General features: G+C 38.9%; 2 protein-coding genes across 5 annotated transcripts in view; one reads left to right on the forward strand and one right to left on the reverse strand.

Moving 5' to 3' along the window:
• EFL1 (elongation factor like GTPase 1) overlaps positions 1-14,232 on the reverse strand; it is a 55,744-nt gene extending 41,512 nt beyond the window's left edge. The window contains exons 1-12 of one of the 3 annotated variants that reach the window (XM_052671611.1): positions 14,143-14,232; positions 13,795-13,897; positions 13,431-13,498; positions 13,186-13,270; positions 12,612-12,745; positions 11,954-12,091; positions 10,927-11,141; positions 9,451-9,574; positions 8,732-8,808; positions 8,483-8,619; positions 7,430-7,552; positions 5,982-6,081 (exon numbers count right to left, since the gene is read on the reverse strand). In XM_052671611.1, the coding sequence (XP_052527571.1) occupies positions 5,982-6,081; positions 7,430-7,552; positions 8,483-8,619; positions 8,732-8,808; positions 9,451-9,574; positions 10,927-11,141; positions 11,954-12,091; positions 12,612-12,745; positions 13,186-13,270; positions 13,431-13,498; positions 13,795-13,885 (1,292 nt within the window). In that variant the 5' untranslated portion in view covers positions 13,886-13,897; positions 14,143-14,232. Of the gene's footprint in view, positions 1-5,981; positions 6,082-7,429; positions 7,553-8,482; positions 8,620-8,731; positions 8,809-9,450; positions 9,575-10,926; positions 11,142-11,953; positions 12,092-12,611; positions 12,746-13,185; positions 13,271-13,430; positions 13,499-13,794; positions 13,898-14,084 lie in introns of those variants that run through there. The other 2 variants (XM_052671610.1, XM_052671612.1) reach the window with 2 other exon arrangements.
• SAXO2 (stabilizer of axonemal microtubules 2) lies at positions 14,201-19,958 on the forward strand. 2 transcript variants are annotated; one of them, XM_052671614.1, is made up of 4 exons: positions 14,201-14,323; positions 16,161-16,340; positions 17,103-17,305; positions 18,309-19,957. In XM_052671614.1, the coding sequence occupies exons 1-4, from the start codon at positions 14,283-14,285 to the stop codon at positions 19,289-19,291; spliced, it is 1,407 nt and encodes a 468-aa protein (XP_052527574.1). In that variant the 5' UTR covers positions 14,201-14,282; the 3' UTR covers positions 19,292-19,957. The 2 variants fall into 2 exon arrangements, with proteins under 2 accessions (XP_052527574.1, XP_052527573.1); XM_052671613.1 differs by having other exon boundaries at positions 14,202-14,323; positions 18,480-19,958.
• The last annotated feature ends 543 nt before the right edge of the window (positions 19,959-20,501 follow it).

Consider the following 20,501-nt stretch of genomic DNA (forward strand, 5'->3'; position numbering starts at 1 on the left):
ATTTGAAACAGTTTCACAACTTGGAACCTGGAAGAGACACATTACATGCCATGGGAAAGGCAAATGTGACGAAACTGCACTCATAAACTTCCCAGAATGTTATTATTAGTGATTTAAATAATCTCTCATATAGCCATTGTGACAGAATCAAGAATCTGCATCTCTGAAATTTCAGACAATGTGTTCAATTTGTTTATTTTATTGCAAAAGAGAGTGAGGCTGAACAATAGAAAATGCAAAGCAGATGGTGAAGAAGAAAACTTTTGAAAATGAAGACTTCTGTTGTTCAAAGCTATTTAAGGGTTTGGAATGTCTGAAAAATTCCCAGGGGTAAGAGAGTGATAGGAAAAGTAGTGAGGAGACAGCCAAGGGATAAATGCAGCCTATATGTGAAGGCACAGAATGCACATGAGGATGTATGTATGCATTCCAACACGTTTTATTATCCAAAAATGCTTTTCATTTGTGTAAATAATTCCGAGAGCGCAAGTAAAATGTATGCTCCCCTCCCATCTCCTCCTTATATGGTACTGTTATAAATATCACTGCATTTAGGTGTCAGACAGCCTTTACCAAAAATCTCAAAGGTGTCTCAAAATTCTGAACGCACAAACTGCAATACACACATAAGCACTGTTAATCACATTCTCAATTTTATAAGAAGCAGATTGAGTGTGGGCAGGTTTTCAGCTAGTAGGTAAAACCCCGACTTCCACCCTAGTTTGTGTCAGCATTGATTTTCACAAAATTAGTCACCCCTACTAGTATCATTAGAAATCAGAAAAGTGAGATCATGAGATGTCAAATAAATCCTTACATAGAATTGTAACACACTCAAGCAGAACACAGCACAAGATTAATGCACGGATCTGCAATAATGCCCAGGTTAAATTATTCCCTGATTTATTCTATTTGTCCATTTTTTTTCCCTCTAGTCCATAAGAAAAAATACAGACCACAAGAAAAGCCAACGAAAAGAGTCCACACAGTCATAGAAAATGAGTAAATTTTGGAGCAGAAAGAGGTTCCCTGCCTACAAGAGATGGTACAACACACACACTGTACACATGAACCAGGCACAGTGGCCAACCACATTATTACTAACTCACATTAAGCTCAACCACATGGTAAACAAGAACTATGGAAATAACATGGCAAGCAGTGTAACATACACAATATTATCACCCAGCAGACTGTTGATGCAAGAGACTTCAGGTAAAATAAACAAGCTGATGACAACTATTTTCTTACTGCCACATTCCTCATGGATAGCTCATTCCTTTCAGACTGAATGACAACTAAACTTCTTCACTCCATCAACGCTGTGAATGATAGTTTTTCTGCCCTTCCATGTTATGAAAGACAGATTCTGTTGGAAAACATTTGAAAAATTCATAGTCAGAAATCACACACAAATTGGCCTCTGGGTTCTAAATAAACCACTGGGTTGGAGTTTTTTGTTTTTGCTTTTCTTTCTAAATTTTAGACCATTTGAAGAAGGAAGCATCAGCCAGAACACCACTTCCAGAGATTGATACCGCCTGCAACAAGTGTCTGCAGTGCATCTGCCATGCCTTTGGAGGATGAGGATACTTTCTCTCCATACAGTTTCTAAACTTTAAATTACATGCTCTCATGGGCACATGCTTGATTCTGTCAAACTCAGGAGGCTTAACATCTTAAAATCTAAGTAATGGAACGAATTGCACATAGAGGTTGTGGAAGCCCCATCTCTGCAGGCATTCAAGGCCAGGCTGGATGTGGCTCTGGGCAGCCTGGTCTGATGGCTGTAGACCCTGAACATAGCAGGGGGTTGAAACTAGATGAGCATTGTGGTCCTTTTCAACCCAGGCCACTCTCTGATTCTAATTTATAGAGAATCTTCTGGATTGCACTTCACGACACCAACATAAGCATCTTTTTTTTTAACGTCACCACAATCCCTATGCAGTTTCTGGTAGAAATCCATGTCTATACACAAAATGAACAACCGAAAATTACCCAGAACAGTATTTACGTAAAATCTTAGTGGTCTTACAGGACTCCAGAAAAAAAAAAAGGCATAAATGGATAACTTTTCATCTTCTACTATCATACATTAAACATCATTCACTCTGAGATGCAAAACAAAACTAAGACATCAGTATCAAGCTCTCATACCTTATTCTGAAAAACTGCCCTGACTGACACACCAACCTGTGATGTACCTGGCATAGTAAGTGCACGACAAAGAGAGAAGAAACTTGAAACAGAACTCCTTCAGAATGCTATATGCTTTTCTCTCCCAGGCTCACAAATACAAATACTAAATTATGCCCAGAGTTTCACATACCAGCTCTTAAATGAGTTCCAAAAATTCAAGTGTATTCTGGATTTAAATGTACATTGTTACAATGACATTTATTTCAGCATTTTGAAAAGCATATATGACTCTGTCAATGACATAACTGGGTGCCTCTCCAAATGTAAACCTGTAAATACGACAAGCTGTTTGAATGACTCAGGGCATATTCATTTCTAATGCACCAGCTGCAATCTAGTACAAAATTCTTTTTAATGCAAACAGAAAATTATGGGTTCAGCTCAAACTGAAGTCACTGAAAATCATACTGTCTTTAACTACCTAAAAGGAAACAGTAATTCCTTAAAGAGCACGAGTTTTTATGACTGTTACCTACTTATAATCAAGACAACGTAAAGTGTTTTCAGTTGAAGTCAGGCAAAAATCACTGGATTTGCATGTTTTCTGCAATAAAGCATTTAGGAAACAATAGAAAGGAGACAAAGTACACTACAGTCTGTTGGTTTAAGACATGCAAACACGGGAAAGAAACTATTATAATAATTTCACGCAGTTGTATAAGAAAGGACTGATCTCAAAGTGACACTGATCTCAGAGTGCAAACTCTGGAATGTGGAGAATGCACTATCTTTCAATACTATCTTCAGGAAAATGCCAAGGATGTTATAGGTTTCATATCCCTTCTGCACTTATGAAATACCATTTTAGCAGCTCAGGTTATTAGGTCATTAGGCCTTTCTTTACTACTATTTAGAAGTAGAAGTTGAATATGTAACAATAAATAAGTACAGCTATCACAAATAATTGTGATCTTTTAATACGAAGCAAGGAGATCCAGAGAAGCCAATCTGGTCCTATTTCCCATTAATTTTGGTTTTAGATATCTTTAATATCTAAGGTGAAGTAGATCATATTGCACTGTTTTAGTAGTCTCTTAATTTGTTTGCTTACTCCACCCAACTGAGAGACCAGCAATTTTCACAAGTTTACTGAACTTAATATCTTCAAGATCTCCACCTCTGTCTCAATTCATTGGAATTAGCAAATAACTTCACAAGTTCATCCAGAAGAAACTGGAAGAAAAAGCATGCTTACACAATTCTTATTTCTTAAAACACTGACAAAAAACTCAGTGTCACAGTGGTACAAGAAGTCAAATTCCAAGTCTCCCAAAGTGAGATAAACATAAACTGCCAACCAGTTGAAATCTGACCACAAATTCCAAAAATTCATTTTCTACTTATTCTAGTATTATAACTTCTGGCAAATCTTGTTATTTAAACAGCAAAAGAAAAACAACAACAACAACAAACAGCAATTTTAGTATAGAAACTATTGATTTTTAAAGTCACCTTCTAGACGATATTAGTTGCCAGCAGCAGTCTCAAAGCAAGATGGATTTTTAATTAAAACAACCTTCTTTATCATTTACTGAATGCCCTGGACATAGAAAAGCCTTTCTCTTTTCCCAGGCCGCGATTAGAAAGTATTATAGGCAAGTGGAAGAAATAAGACAAACTATAAAATAACACTATAAGACAAAGTCAATTCGCAGCTACAAAGAAAACTACAAAAAGGTAACATTACACAGTAGCACCTTGCAAAAGGAAAGGAAAAGAAAGCAAAAGCATGGATCTGCTTGTTACCTCTGGAAGCACAACAGCATAAGTCTCCCAAAACAAAACAAAGAAAAAACCAACAAAGAACACAATGCACTCTACAGAAAAGTATCTGTTTCTTTACATGCTTTAACACGTTTAAAAATACCCCCACTCAAGAGGATGCAAACAACCTAGCAGATAGGTCCTGCAGTTAAGCATCAGAACACTCAAGAACAGTAATAGCCCTTGAAAGTCAACATGAAATCTAAACATACAATACAAATATCTTTTGATATTAGCAAATATGAAACCACTGTTATTACAGACTCTTCACCTACATAGGTTAAGCATGTAGCTCCCTCTGTTCACACATCCTTAAGGAGGATCCTCAGGGAGCCTTATTTGATCCTCCTGGTTTCAACACTGCATCTCAGCACACCCATCACAGTCTTTGCTGCACCACTGTAAACAGCACATATTGGCCAATATATTTCAAAGCACATTGAGGGACCACATTACACAATTGTATAATTTTAAAACATTGGTAATCTGTTGCACTGACAATATTTTTTTCAGTTTTTCCTTCTTTTTTAGAAATAAACCCATTTTCTGAATTCTTCAAGAACTGCTCATCTATAGAACCTTAACCATTAAAACATTGAATCACACATTTAGCTACATTACTAGTTTTCAAAATAATGGGATCCAACTATCACTTCAAAACAAACTCCCCACTGTTACCTAATCAGCAAAATTAAATGGTGAGGATAATGACTGGTTACTTCGAAAGTAAAGTCAGGCGATTTCACTTTAATACAGACAACCAGTAACTAATTGAATAACTAAAGACTTCAAGAAAAACCATGCAGAAAAGCTAATAAGAAAAACACCACAGTGTTCAATTTCCTAAATAAAGGTAGGGAAAGGACACTGCCTACAGTCAGAGCTGGTATCCTACAAATTCCCTAGAAACAACTCCAAGCCAGTTCTCACTCTGCTGCAATATTATCTCAAAAAAACCACTTTTCAGTGATTTAGTCTAGACACATTTACCTACATAATATTACGATTTTTGGATGAGCTTTGCATCATTTGAACTATCACTCAAATGTAATCTTCCACTCAACTCAGTAAACAATTTGATGTTTTCCAACCCTGATCAACAACAGTCAAATTCCTGAGGGTGTATGACTAAAGAAAATTTCAAAAAAAGGCAAACGAGAAAGATGCAAGATGAATATTGGAAGAGACAGGGAAGCAGAGTTTATCCATGAGTGGTCATGGAGAAGTATGCAAACTATGTAGAATGAAAATATTAAGTGCTATCCATTAGTCCTGGGAAAGTCACAATCTCTCACACATGGTCTTCTGCTTGAAATCACAAAACAGGACCTGTAGTAGCTCATTTCATTGTTGTTGCTGCAACTAAAATCCTGAAAATGTGCCAAATACTTTCTGTGTCTGGTATATTTAAAAGCTACTGCTGCCTCTGTGTTGCATCATGTCAAACAATCTTGATTCTCTCAACCAATAAAACAATGGATAGCTATCATTGGCAGAATAGTGAGAAAGTGGAAGCCTCAGTGTATTTGGAATGAAAAATAACTCTTCTGTAATCGAGTACCTATGAGGGAAAGCAGACAAAGCAGGAATAGCAGCGCAATGCTGCACTGATGCCTGATCACACTCAGCATCACAATAGAGAACTCAAAGCAAAACAGCACCATCTAGTGTCTTGTCAATACACAAGTGTAATGTGCTTGTTAGGTTTTGTTTTTTTTTACCCTGAAGTCAAACTTAATGCAGGAAAGAATTTTTGGTGGAAGATTTTAGATAACCGTGACAGACAGAGACAGATTGCGGTCTGGGCAGTGAATGAAATAATGGAAAAATCTTCAAGGGTTGTTACAGCAAGAGTGTCATCTTATGCACATTCAAAAGTCCAATCTAGTAAAAAGCTTAATATACTGTGTTACTTAGCTGTAAGTAACAATACTTTTAGCTTTGAGATCATAAAAACATAATTAATCCCTGAAGATACTAACGCAGATTAGAAGTGACATGATCCATCTCCTTACCTTGGTTTATTGTGCGGCAACGCCTTTACATCAACAGCAAACATTTTGGAAACAAAAACAATCACTGGGGCCGTTCCTTCACTACTGCATTTCAGAAAAGCTGAACAAACATAAAGGTTATTTGCAACATTTTTTCCCCCAACTGTATGGTAGCTTTCCATGACTGTTACAGGAATTACTGTACACAATAAAAAGACTAAAAGTGTAGAAACATAGACCCTTCATAATAAACCACAAAGTACACATACTCCAGCTAAACATATTGTTATGATACTTAAAACTGCATTTCATAGACTGGTTAAGATCAAAATGAAGAGATAGAGAGTAGCTTAATATTTAGACTGCACTATTAATCCAGTGCCTCACTGTATTATTCCTCCAAGGCAAAAGTCCTGCAAGCCCCTAGACACTCATGGCTTCACGAAATTCCAACAACTCAGCTGCAAGAATGGATCTACTTCAAATGTTAACACATTCAATACTTAGGAAATACCTTTTTCCCCATCAAATTTGGAGCTCATTATCACAATCAAAGCAAACAATACTTTTAAGACTTAACAACATATAAAATAAATTGTATTCTAATGCTGTTTTATCTTTATCTTTTATCTTCTACACATGAAAATATTGTAGTCATAAGCACTTTACAATTAAGAAAAAACTTACTATAATGTGAAGTACCCTATTTTCATAACCAACAGCCAAAAGACCCAAGTTTATAAAGGCAACTTTCTTGACTTACACTAATATGATACTTTACATTGTCCTGAGAACACATTCATTGTACTTCAGAGAAGGAAGAAAGCATCAGTTTCCTCACATCAAGAAACAATTCCTAGCAATCTCTCAACTTGACATCTCCTCCCAAGTGGACATTTGATATCTCATCCCTCTGGATTCAATGAAGCTCTCTGTAAAACACTGTCTCTCTGTAAAACACCTCTTATTACACTCCCAGAGTTCAGAAATTATTTCAACTGCTCCTAGTTTAAGCGTGCTAAGCCCCACCTGACCCAGCTCCATGCTGTCACCAGAGAGCAGAGATCAGCACTGCCCCTCTGCTCCCTGTGAGGAGCTGTGAGCTGCCATAAGGGCTCCCCTCAGCCTCCTCTGCTCTGAGCTGAACTGAACTACATGATGAGTTCCACTGTTTAGCTATAAATACAAGTATTAACCTTGTAACTTCCCAAAATCCAGAGTCTGAGTCTTAGACTTTGTCATTTGCAGCTTGAGTTGTCTAAAAGTAATGAATATATGAGATTGAGGAAAAATATCAGGTGTAAAAATAAGACAATACTATGACACATCACAGATAAACATCAACAAAACTACAAGTGAAATAATTACATACGTCTAAATAGAGGTTACCACGCATCTTACAATCCAAAGACAAACCAAATAATCAAGATTGAAGCAAAGCTGTGCTCCTGCTACGGCTGAGCACCCACCGCTTTTCAGTTCCTGGGTTTCTGGTGGTAAAGAATCAAAGGTTTTAGCTCCAACACACATCAGCTTTTCCACTCTCTCCGCAGTGATGTCAAGGGGACTGGGAAGTTTACTACACACCATAGCTAAAGCATATTGCTAAGGATATAGAGAACCTTCTTTATATTTCCTTACTGGAAGACAAATGCTTTCAATCTCTGTTTCTCTAAATCAACATCATCGTGTACTAACTGCCATCCACGACAGATCCAATCCCTGTCTCTCACAGCACACTTGAGTCAGCAACCATTTCTGACATTTGCCCACATGCAGAGCACAGAGTTAAGTAGGGATGGCCCACTCTGTGTGCAACTGGGAAGCTAGGAACTGCACAACTGATAATTTATAGAGCTAGTATTTGTAAAGCATTAATTTGCACATATCTACTAATCAACAAGTGCATGTAAATGAACATGTTTGCATATGCAGTTATTAAGATATTCAAAACGTTTTGTCTAACAGAAGAAGGTTCAAGAAGTAAAATCTCAATCATGCTATGAATTTATTAACGTCCTTCTTGGTGGCAATCACAGAGCTCTGCCTTAGATAAGTGTTGTAGCGAACACTCGCTCCCCACTATCACAATAATATAAATGTCTTCCTATGATTACTCACAGCTTCTTCATCAGTACCTTCACTTATTATGAGAAAGTATGCAATACAAACAGTCTGCCCTCTTTGCACTGTCTCTTACTTCGTTATCATCTCAGGTACTTTTGTTAGTTTGTTTTCAAATCAAGCCATCATTACTTTGGCCTTTATTTCTAACACTCCTAACATCTTGAAAAACAATGTCAGAACAGAAACTATCATTAAAGGGAAATGTAAAAGCAGATATTCCTAAGGAATTTCTCAAATGGAGGCATCAGAGAATACATAAATAAAAAAACCCAGCACTGGCAAAGTACCATTACAGCTAGCATCAAATAAGCCTAGGCACTACACAATTTAGAATGCACTCTTTCAAGTCTATGAACCTCCAACAGAACAAAAAGCTGCATCTTCCTGAAGGATACAAAGGACTGCATCAGATATAGGGAGCCACTGACTACAAATGGCATTAAGATGAACTTTGGGGTCTGCATGCCGTGATTCCCGGGGACCAATTTTTAAGCCCAACGAGGTAACGATCTTCTCAATTTTTTCTTTATCTCTGTAAGGAAAATACAAGCCACGTCAGTAATATCTAACATGCATTCCTTGCTAGAGTAGTCCAAAACACCACCGGAAAAGGATTCTGTGAAAGCTTTACAGGTTCTTCTCACCTTTTCATAACAGCTTCATATAGACTCCATATGTTGTCCAACACCAACTGCACAAACAAGGGCTTCTTTCCTTTTGACTGGTAGAACATGAAGAGACATGCAGCCAGTTATCAGCACTTCCATATTTTTCCAGAAGGCTTAAGGCTCCACTTTAAAAAAGCATTTTCCTAAGTAGTATGTAAAATCTTTATTCAAAATCAACCCCCCTATCTCCTGTTCCTACACAAGATCAACTCTTGTCTAAGAAATGGCATAAATCACTAAACTAACATGGAATTTTAAAGTGCAGAATAAGGGTTTCAATTTCAGAGAAAGAGCCTGATAAACATAGAATACATCCACCTTGAGCATGGTTATCTTCTCTTAATCCTCACCTACTGAGAAAAAAAAAGTCATCAGATGAAAATAGGGAAACTCCTACCCTCTGAATGGCAGAAACAATGCCCACAAAAGTACTGTTCTCATGCCAGTGTTTCAAGCACAGCCTTCAATAACAATTCACATCTCAGTATGGCAAAAATTCTCTAAAATCCTAAATCGGGAGCTGCAGAAGCACTCTTCAGTTCAGATGACAGAGGCCCATTCACTACACTGGTTCCTACACTACCAATCTTGCATCCGTCTTCTGTGTTTTGCTGTATCCTGAATCTCTAAAGCTGGAAACAAAAAAAAACAAACAACTAAATAAACCCCAGGTAATAGTTCTGGCAATTGCCTACCTGATCACCTTTCATTATCTTCTTTGCTTTTGTATTTAGATAATAATCTCCCCATAAAGTCTTCAGCAGCACTGCAGGCTTGATTCCAATCTTTTGGCTGTACAGTTTTGCAAAATGCTCAATGCTGAAAGCAAACAAAATGTATCTTGATTAAAGTGTAATGCTGTTTACGTGTGCTTATCAGCCTAAGCAAGCGACAGCTTACACAAATCTCATGACCTTGTTTTGCTCCCTTTTTCTTTCCCCTGCCTAAAACGTTAGCTCCTGTTTTTTCACATTTACACCTACAAAAACATTCAATGGCAACAGCTCAAAGATGCCAGCAGTATTTGTATGTTTTTGTTTTATTTTAAGTCAGTTTGAAGGCTGAACTTGTTTTAACTAAACAAACACTTGTACAACTTCTTGAGAAAAAATATCAAATACAGTACAAAAGTTTTCAGTATTTAAAGTCACATCCCTCTAACTTATCCTAAAGAGGTACTGCTATACATTTAACTGTGACCAGAATGGTTAGAATTAAAAATCAAGTATTTTTTCTAGCCATTCTTTAGCCATCCAATGATGGCAATTATTTTCTATTTTAAGCACTTCTTAAAGCAGTGTTCCAAATAACAACATGTCTAACCCACAAAACAACACAAATTTTAAGGGGAGGGGATACAAGCACTGTAAACTTATGAAAGTCTTAAGTCAGAATATGAACGCTTTCCTTAGTAGATGTGAAAATGGATTAGAACTACATGCAGAGTACTGGGTAATTTGCAGTTAACGTTTTGTTTTGGAAGCCTGCAAAAGGAAATATGTGCAAATAGCACTTTGGTTCTGAGAAGTTGAAAGGTGACCTGGGTTTAATATTACCATTCTAGGTATGTTGTCAGACAACAATACACCAACATGCAAAAGTTTCAAGAGTTTTTTTCAGTTTCCTTCACTGCAGTGATAAGAGCTCAAGTTAAGACTAAAACCGTACCAAATAATGAAATCCAAATTAAAGCCTGAGCTTGGGTTACGAATGCCAGAGTTTAAGGTTTTACAACAGCTAAGAAATGTATTGGATTAGCAGGTGAATCTCTTTAATTACAGACTCGTGCTAAAGCTGAGGACTCCACCTTGTGGCCAGTCAGAACAGAGGTGCGTCATCCTAACCATAGCATGCTGCCCTCCAAAACTGGTTGCTGAGAACAGGACTGCAAAAACAGAACTTAGCACACACTCAGATCAGTCACCCTGCTAATCCTGTGAAATTGTTCTATCCTCACATTCTTAGTTTTACTTCAGTCATAGTGTTTCCAACTGTGTAGTGTTAATATATATTAACATACATATATTAACAATATATATGTGTATATGATGTTGCGTATCACAGGGAAAGAAAAATCACAAGTAGGAAGGAACCCAAAATACTTCAAATCTGAGGTTACCTGCAGCAAACACATATTAAAAAAAAGGCAACAAATTAAACTTCATACCTACCCAAAACCCCAGCCATCAATTGCACTGGCAAATACCACATTTCCATGGTCTGGAGAAAAATAGAGGTGGGAATCATCAGTATCTTCCAATCCAGCACTCCAGTCATAAATTTGATCTCCAGCTGCTGTGTCAGAACTACTTTCACTTTCGGCTTCTTTTTCAGCTCTTTCTTCTAAGACTTTTGAGGTAAAGAGTGATCCAGTGACTGCATTTATCTACAAAAGGGCAGGCAAAAATACCCAAATATCTGTACACTCCTTCACAGCACTTGTAATTAAAACACAATTCCCCCTACCCTCCAAAACACATAGGTTTTTGGTTTTTCTTTTTTAAGAACTTTGTGCACTTATGATTCATTCTGCAATCTAAAACACAGACCTCGTGTATCTAACCCTGTCAATCTGAAGACAGTGGGAGTTCGACAGACTAACATTTCAGCTTACAGTAGGTTTTCTGATTTACTCAGTCATGTCAGGATTAAATCAGCTTTAGAATATCACCCAGTGTTTCTCAGAAGAAGGAATGATGAAATATAAACACATAAATGCCAACAAACAACAACAGAGGGCAAAGGGAAACAATGCAGGTAACTGTTGAAGGAGCTCCGAAAGTAGTTTGAAGGCAGTTTACCTTACAACCTGAGAAGAGTTAACTTCACTCTGGCATAAATCATTATCAACAACAGTCTAAAGATATTTGTCTGGCCTCAAAGGAGCTCAGGCAATTTATCAGGGTAAGACATACAGCATGTTATTTCTAAAAGCAAAGAGATTTCCACAATGCCTTGTCCAGTGACATTTCAGTCTCTTTTCTCCATCAAAGACACTCAGAATGAGCCCTATATCATTAATTCATTTTCTTTTCAGTTGGTTAAATGAGACAAGAAGTCCCAGCGCTCTGTTCCACAATGTAAGGAAAATTGGTTTTGTTGCAGTTATAAGCCACTGAAAACCACAATCTCTCTCAATACAAGAATGGAGACAAGCCGGGGGGGAACTCACAACCAAGTTGTGAAGAACAAGAATACCTGTTCTAAAATATTCTTAAGGTGCATGTATGCCTCCTGAGGGGTTAACTTCAGCTCCACAATCAAGCGATCAATTTTATTTATCACCAATACCGGACGAATATTTTCTAGCCATGCCTGCCGTAGAACTGCTTGAGTCTATTAAGAAAGAAAACAGTTTAAAAGAAAGCCCATTACAGAAAGCTTGATACCACAAGAGATAGAATGTTCCATAGGGATAGTTATTACAGAATTCTACAGAGAAAATTTTTACAGCTAAAAAGCCCACAAAACTAACCCACATTCCTATAAAAATCATTAAAAAAATATATCATTATTTTGCATAATTCTTCCATTTTCAATACTCTAAAAGCACACAACAATATTAAATAATTTGCTTCAGACATTGAATTTTTCTCTATACAAATATGCTATTACCAGAAATATTACACACAGTTTTTCAACCCACTTAACAGCTTTACTCAATTTTTCAGCAAAATCAAAAAATAAAATTGCCCTCTTTCAGACCTTGAGTACTTGATCATCCATTACAAGTGTCCAGAACTCCTTACGCCACCTTAACTTTTATTTCCACATAATATATTCAGACATATAAACAATTTTGATTTGCTTACTCACTCTACACTGTTCTCTTTCACTAATACGCTTTTTATTTCACCTGTGGACAGACGCCTTCAACAGCATCCACCACTATGATGCAACCATCACAGAGTCGGACAGCAGTAGATACTTCTGAAGAAAAATCCACATGCCCTGGGGAGTCTATTAAATTAATCAGATACTCCTGACCACCTAGGATCAAACAATAAATATTTCAGAACAGTTTCCATAAATAAGTAATTTGGCCAGGTTGTTATACTGCTAAGCTAGTACTGATTTCCAAGGATAAAATTTGCAGTAACCATTAAGCTCAAGAAAAATTTAAACACGCCCGGAAAACTGCCAGCAACATAGCATCCAGTGGCTATATATGAAGCAGTTTATCTCGTAACTTCTAAGATGAATTAACTTTAGACTTCCCTGATAATGATGGGTTTGTGCAGGGATAAAGGTACTGTCTGTCTTTAGTACCTTGGTTAACGTTTGGATACATGCCCAAGACTTTGCAGAATCATGTCTAACACAGAAACATACAATCTACATAGAAAAAGATCTCAACAGTGCCAATAGAAAGATGGGGGGAAAAATCCACTAATCAATCAGTTTTGTACTTGCTGGCATCAACAACTTACCTTTCTCAAAGTGCAAAGAAATCGCGCTGGATTTCATCGTTATCCCTCGGACCTGCTCATCTTCCCTGCTGTCCAGATATCGCAACTGAGGGCAAAAACAGAAGAGGAAATAAATACAGGGAATTATCTTCACGAGTTATTAAATGCTAAAGAGTGTAACTGCACAAAGATAAGGATTAACAAGACTAGGAGGTGGGCTTCCCTTCATCATCACAGTTTTGTTATAGATGAGCTGGGAACTCTACCTTTCCTGCTAAGCGGCTGGAGATTATCCCATTGCTGGATATCAGGCAATCTGCTAGTGTGGTTTTGCCTGAAAGGAAACACAAATTACTAAGTTTAATTACAGAGAACAGAAAACGATGTGACAGCATCACAAATGCTGACACTAGCACAGAACAGAACCAGAAAATCATTGGAGCTGGAAAGGATTCTATGGTTCTACACATGCATGTATTCCATTTGTGCCAACATTCACCACCACGGAACGTTCAGTTTCAGCTATGACAAGTTATTTCGAAGTTAACTGTCCGCACCGGGACAAAACCAACGCGTATCGGCACACTGCCCGCTCATCTGAATGAGGCGCTGGGTCGCCGCACCGCTCACCGTGATCCACGTGCGCCAGCACACAGATGTTCCTGATGCCGGCAGCCTTTTGCTGGAGTCCCGTCATCTTCCCCACGCTCGTAAGGACCATGGCTGCTTAGTCCTGCGACAGAGGGCAGCGCTCAGCCGGGGCACCGCGCGACGATCGGCGCTCCGCTCGTTACGTAACCGCGCCGGCAGCGGCCCCTCAGAGCGCGGCTCAGGCGGGGCGTCGCGGGCTCGGACACCGCCCGCACGGAGCGGCGACGCTTCCGTCCATTTGCTTTGGACCCTCGACTCCCACAGCTCACCGGCTCACCCCCAGCTCCCACCGCGGGGCGACGGGCGCCGCCGAGGAAACGCACTCACCGCGACCGCGCTCCGCACCCGGAAGCCAGAGCCGGCTCCTCCTCCGCCGGGCCGTGACGTTGGACGGCGGCCGGCCGAGGCCGATCGCGGGGACGCCGCCGTTGCCGCGCGACGGAGCGCCGCCTCGGTCGGAGCGGAGCATGGGGCGGCCGCGGTGCCTGTGCGAGATCTGCACCTGCGGGTAAGAGCCCCGCTGAGGAGCGGCCTGCGGCTGGGAGGCGGGAAACGGACGTTCAGCTGCGCCCGCGCTTGGCTTCGTTTTGTTAAGCGATCTGAGTAAATAGGAGCTGATGTACTTGCGTTTAAGCTCCTGAGCGGATTCGCTCCTCTTAAATGAATTTGCTTGCGTTTAAAATAGGGAAGGGGCAGCCTTTTAGAGCCGGCCTCAGTGCCGCTCTTGGAGTCTGCACCACTACTGAGTTCAATGCAGAAAGGAGCTGTGAGAAAAAAAGACGTGCGGTTCCCGGTGCCATGACTGGCAGCGTGCCTACGGAGCATCAGAACGAGCACGGCCAGCGGGGCGAGGAAGGCGGTCCTTCTGGTCCTATGCTCTGCCCCAGGGGCACTGCGGTGCTGTGCACAGCTCTGGGCTCCCCGGTTCGAAAGGACAGCGATCTCCTAAAAGGAGTCCAGCTGAGGGACGCAAAGGTGAGGGCCTGGAGCATCACCCTGTGAGAAAGGCTGAGAGATCTGGAGATGGCTGAGAGGAATCTCGTCACTGTTTACAAATATCTGAAGAGGGGATGCGGTTGGGCTGTTTTTAGTACTGTGCGGTGATAGAACGAGGGGCAATGGGCAAAAACTAGAGCTCAAGAAGTTTTGTACAAACGTAAGGAAGAACTTCTTTTCTATGAGAGTGATGGAGCACTGGAACAGGCTGCCCAGAGAGGTGGTGGAGCCTCCTTCTGTGGAGACATACATTCGAGACCTGTCTGGATGCTTTCCTATGTAACCTACTGCAGGGAACTGCTTCAGCAGAGGTTGGACTTGATGAGCTCCAGAGGTCTCCTTCAACACCTACATTTATATTCATAGGGTCACAGAACAATTTGAATAAAACACACACAAAACATATGGTTTTAAGTAAACATCACTGAAGTTTTTATACTCAGTGAAACTTAAGCTGTTGTTGGGTTAGGCAGCACACTGTTTACTTCAGTGTAGCTATAGAGTTTGTTTTCAGTGGCAGCCTGGTCACTTGGCACTGTTACCTGGATATTGCAATGCACACACCTCTTAGAGATTTTGAGATAAAGGAAACTCCTACAAAATATTAGATGGTCAACGCCATTAAGTTTTCTTCAAATATAAGTACTGTTTCATTTGAATATCAAAGTGGAAGGAAACAATCTTTCCTAGCTGGAATTTATTCACAGAAGAAAAAAAAACACGGACTACAAATACAAGGGAGGAAAGACAGAACTACATTTAGCTTTCTCTTTATGCAGAAGTGGAGAGCCTTCAAAATTCCACAATGACATTTTTTCCTCACATTATAACATGCATAATCCACTCACTAAGAGCTGAACCTGAGTGTTATTGTTCATACTTCTGGATTGAAGTCTTGAGCCCTTTTAGAAACAAATAATTGTTAAATATTTTTTGAGAGTCTATTCAGATCCCTTTTCCTTGGGCTGAATCTCTTCCTGTGCTTATTAAGTGATCTTTTTTCAAAATCAACAATTTTAATGCCAAAAGCTACTGGAAGTGCTCAGCGAGCTCAAAGATCAGTTTACAAAATATACAGTACTTCTTGGATCCAATGCTGGGCACTTCACTATTTTAACAGCTCTCAGAAGTTCTCTCCTCTTCAGCTCAAGGCTTTAAGACTCTTGCACTCTTTGTGTCTGTTCCATTAGCACAGTATTTTGTGCTCAGGAAAAAAAAAACCCTTTAAACACCATCTAGTGACGTCAAACCATCTTTCTCATTTGTTATTGTTTCCCAGTAGATAACAAATGATATTTCCCCTTAAATGAAGCTTCTCAAAGCGATCTCATCTGATGTATTTTGCCCAGGCGCCATCGCTGCCCTCATAGGCCCACAAGGATTTATGATAACAGACAACAGCTGTGCCTCACAACAGAATATGTGGAAAAATACCCCAAGTATAGCAACATCTCTCCTGCCCGCAGCCTTAAGCCAAAACAAGAGTACCAAGCACATCGTGGGAAAATGGAAGGAATTACAACATTTAAGTAAGCATTTTAAAGCAATGTATTTTACTATCACTTCATAATATTTCTCATATTTTCTCTTTGAAAGGAGGGGAACACTGAGCTTTGTATTGCAATTTTCAATCATTGCACCCCTTACTCCTTCAGTGTATGTAAAAGCAAAGTTTAGAGTGTAGATTTATAATTACCCCAAAGAGATGATAAAACATGATAAAGCATGTTTACAAAAAAGTCAAAGAACCATACTCAGAAAGCTCAAACTCTTCTGCAAAGTTGTTTGTGTACTGCATGTACTGTTTATACATCTATATATAATACACACCCATTTTTTGTATTGTGCTTGAATGAAAATGACCCATGAGATCCACAGTGAAATGCTCTCTCTTCATATTCCATACTCTTCCTGCAAGAGGTAAATGTTGCTACCTGTGGTAGTTGAAGTTTGCTCTGTTCCTGCTTTATGTATTATTTCTTTGTAAAAATATAGTTTTACAATTCTACTCTCAAATATTTCAAAGAATATTTTTAACCTGGGGATTGAGGCTTGAAGTGTTGAATAAGCTTCTTCATCATTTACCTTTGAATAAAGATGATACCTTGCACTGGACAGCCTAGATTTATGTGGTATCATTTCCCTTCTTCCTTACTGCTCTCTAACACATTGACTGATCCATTTTTTCAGAGCAAACATTGTAAGTTGTTTTTCCACACAATGGGAAATGACATGGGTGACATCATAAGCAAAAGGTATTTTAACTGGTATTTTCCTCTTCCTCAATTCAGATCTGATTATTTACCATATGATATTGTGAAACGACCGTTTCGGGTACAAGAAGAATATAAACCAAAGACTGGAGAGCTAGAACTTGGAACCACATACAAGAAAGATTATTATGCTCATGAAATACAGCCGGTGACATTAGTAAGACCTTTAGAGAGAAAACACACTACAGGAGGAAAATTGGATACCATACCGACCTATCAAGGTAATAACAAATGCCATCTTTGGAAAGAAAAGTTGCCAAAGACGAAGGTAATTTCCTGAGTTTTCTATACTAGAGATGTGAAACTGGATTTCTTAGTTTGGGCCAGAGAGTAGGGCATAATAATAGAAGGTGATGATGCTTTAAGATGTTCAGCCCTCCAGCTGTTTAGAGCTGACAGTTACAAATTCTAAAAGAAAAGCTGTCTCTGGGATTCTTTGGCTAGGAGACTCTGACACACATTTGTTAGGCTATCTCAGACATAAGTTTGCCATCATTAAACTCACAATGTATCTTTCAGTTTCAACTATGGTAGCACAATTTTTTTCCACAGGTCAGAAGATTTCAGATTTCCTTCTCCTTATTATCTAGCTTGCATATTATCCTATTAATAATCTGTCTTGACAAAAATTATCCTAATAGACTCAGTGCAGACACTAAATCTGTGTTAATATCATTCTGGAGAGTGACCTTGACATACTTTATAAAGGCGTAAAAGTTTTTACATACAATGTTTAACTCAATTTGTTACATGTAATGCAGCCAGACCCTAGATAAAAGCATGTAAAAATAAAGGATGAGATGTGATCTACAAGAGCTGCCAACCAGTAATCTAAATAAATAAATAAATAAATAAAATCAAGATATTCTTGGCTGTCAGGACCACTGTTGTTGAAAAGACACAGCAAGAGATAACAACAAACTGATACAGCCATTAAAACAGGAAGTTAGAACATTTGGTGGAGAAAACTTACTGAGTTTGCATAACACTTTTTTTTTTTATTTGAGGAAATAGTCAAAATAAGGCATCAAACACATTTTTTTCCCCTGTTTTTGTGAAACTATTAATGGAAGACAGGTTGGTCACATCACAGAGATAACATTATTCTAACTCACACCCATTTTCTTTAGTTCGCAAGCCTTAGTACCAGAAGTTGTCTTAATTTCAAAGGAATGTTCCTAAGAAATAACACTTATACGGTGAAGTTTTGTTTTTGCCTTAAAGATGACTATAGGTCATGGGAAGTTCAAAGAAGGGAACCTGTTAAAGTGGATCATGTCTACCACCCACCTACAGAGAAATTTGGAAATCCTACTACTTTTCAAGATGACTTTGTTCTTAGGGAACTGAATCCTAGACAAAGTTTCAAACCTCTGTGTGTGCCCAAACTTTCAGATGTGCCTTTTGATAGCACTACGAGTCATCGCAGTTCCTATGTTGCTCATCGTCTGGAACCAAAGTTTGTAAAATCAAAAGAAGAGTACAAGCCAAGCAGCCAACCCTTTGAAGATCTCACAACTCACCGGAATGATTTTAAAGGGCTACCTGGGCCACTCGCAAGAAGCTGCAAGCCCGAAAATGCGAAAGTCCAATCCAGTAATCATTTTAGTGGAGTCACTGAATTCCAGGATCGTTTTCAGCCCTGGCCGGTCTCCTTGCCTGAGGCACGCAAATCAAAAGAGTACGTTCCTCCCCCAGGTAACATGGACTTCAACTCCACAAGCCGCCTTCATTATGTTAAACATGAGATTTCTCCTGCTGTCCCTGTAAGGCCGATTTCTAATGCAAGCAGAACCAGCGCCCCTTTCCAAGGGAATACTACTATGAAGGAAGACTTTAAAGCTTGGGCCAGCTCCCGGCAAGAAATTGTTAAGAAACAACAGGAAATTCCAAAACCCACAGGAAAATTCTATGATTTAACTACATTCAAATCTCATTACATACCGCATCGCTTCGTCCCAGCCCGAAGTTTCAAACCTGTGCATGTCGTTCTTCCTAATTCGGCTCATTTTCAGGATGAAACTATGTATCGCACAGAATATACACCAAAGAAACAAGAGATCTGCCCAGCAAATTACACATCTCCTCCAGGTTATATCTATGTAAACACAGATTCTCGTGGTCATAAGTTCTTCCGACAGCTCACTCCAGAATTTTCTGAGTTAAATAGTAATCACATTCCAAAGGAAGTAGCTGTTGTGTCATAATACTTACATCGCAAGCATCCTGGTGAAATACCTGGAATGCCACCAGTTTGTTTTTTCTTCAAATTACATCAAAGCAACCTAAATAATGCAGATTTTGATTTGAAAAGCATTTAGACTGATAATTGAAGGAAAATCAAGTCAAACCAAAAGATTATTGAAATACGTCTGGAGATTTGCCTGTTTTTGTCGGAGTAATCTTACATGGAATCAAGAATCTTGAATCTTTCTTGATTGTGCATTCCCGATTCCTTGACTTCCCAGATTTCATTCTATTCCCTCTCAAACCTACTTTCCCATTTTTTAATGATTTTCTGCAAGTCAAATCATTGTAGTTGCATTTTTTAAATAGTAGTTTGCTTTTCAGAATAAACAAATAAAACATTGAATAATAACGTGCACATCTCAGTTCTTCATCTCATCAATACGTTGAGTGATCTGATAAGAGCTTTATTTTTCTTTATAGTTTGCTGGCCAAGTTATGTTGGGCATTTCTAGACATTCCTTTAAAACAATGGGTTTAGTTTTGCCATGATTGCTTCTCCTGAAGCAATTCTGAATCTAAAGGTCCCACTGTAATTTCTGACAGTGATTAACAAGAACTAATCTTGCTCTTTCTGTACATATACTTGAAATCACTGACTCAAAGCAGGCCATTAGACTCCTCCTCCTAATTTTCCAGATACACTTTTCCAGATCCTGAACCCACATAGTTATACATGCCTACATGTTCTACTGGCAGCAGCTTCTCCTCAGGGTCTGTAAGCAAGCCCCAGGTGCATTGTGAAACTTTCACAGCTGGTTTTGCAGTACCCAAGTAATTTATTCTTTTTCCCCTTAATTTGTGGGAAGTCATTTGCTGCCACCTACCAGCATGTCACAGAGAAATTTTGAGAGCAAATGGAGGGCGCATTCAGGCACATTTAAGAGCTCCTGTACAGATGTGTATGGTAACTTCTTTTGGTTGAAGGAGATATATTCTAGTTTTATCCTTGAATTTTTCCCCCTAAATTTCAAAGTATGAGAAAGTACCCTTATTACATTACAGTAGAAAGACCACACCCTGAAGATTATGCTTCCAAGAAAAACATCAAATGATATTACAAACCTTCAGACACTATTCAAATACTTAAGGTCAACCTTCATAAGCAAGATATTATCAAAATACACACAAAATAAACAGTGGGCTGGAAAACTAATGTCCCTCAAGAAA

This window comes from Tympanuchus pallidicinctus, unplaced genomic scaffold, assembly GCF_026119805.1.
Source record: "Tympanuchus pallidicinctus isolate F22 unplaced genomic scaffold, pur_lepc_1.0 scaffold12, whole genome shotgun sequence".
NCBI lineage: Eukaryota > Metazoa > Chordata > Aves > Galliformes > Phasianidae > Tympanuchus > Tympanuchus pallidicinctus.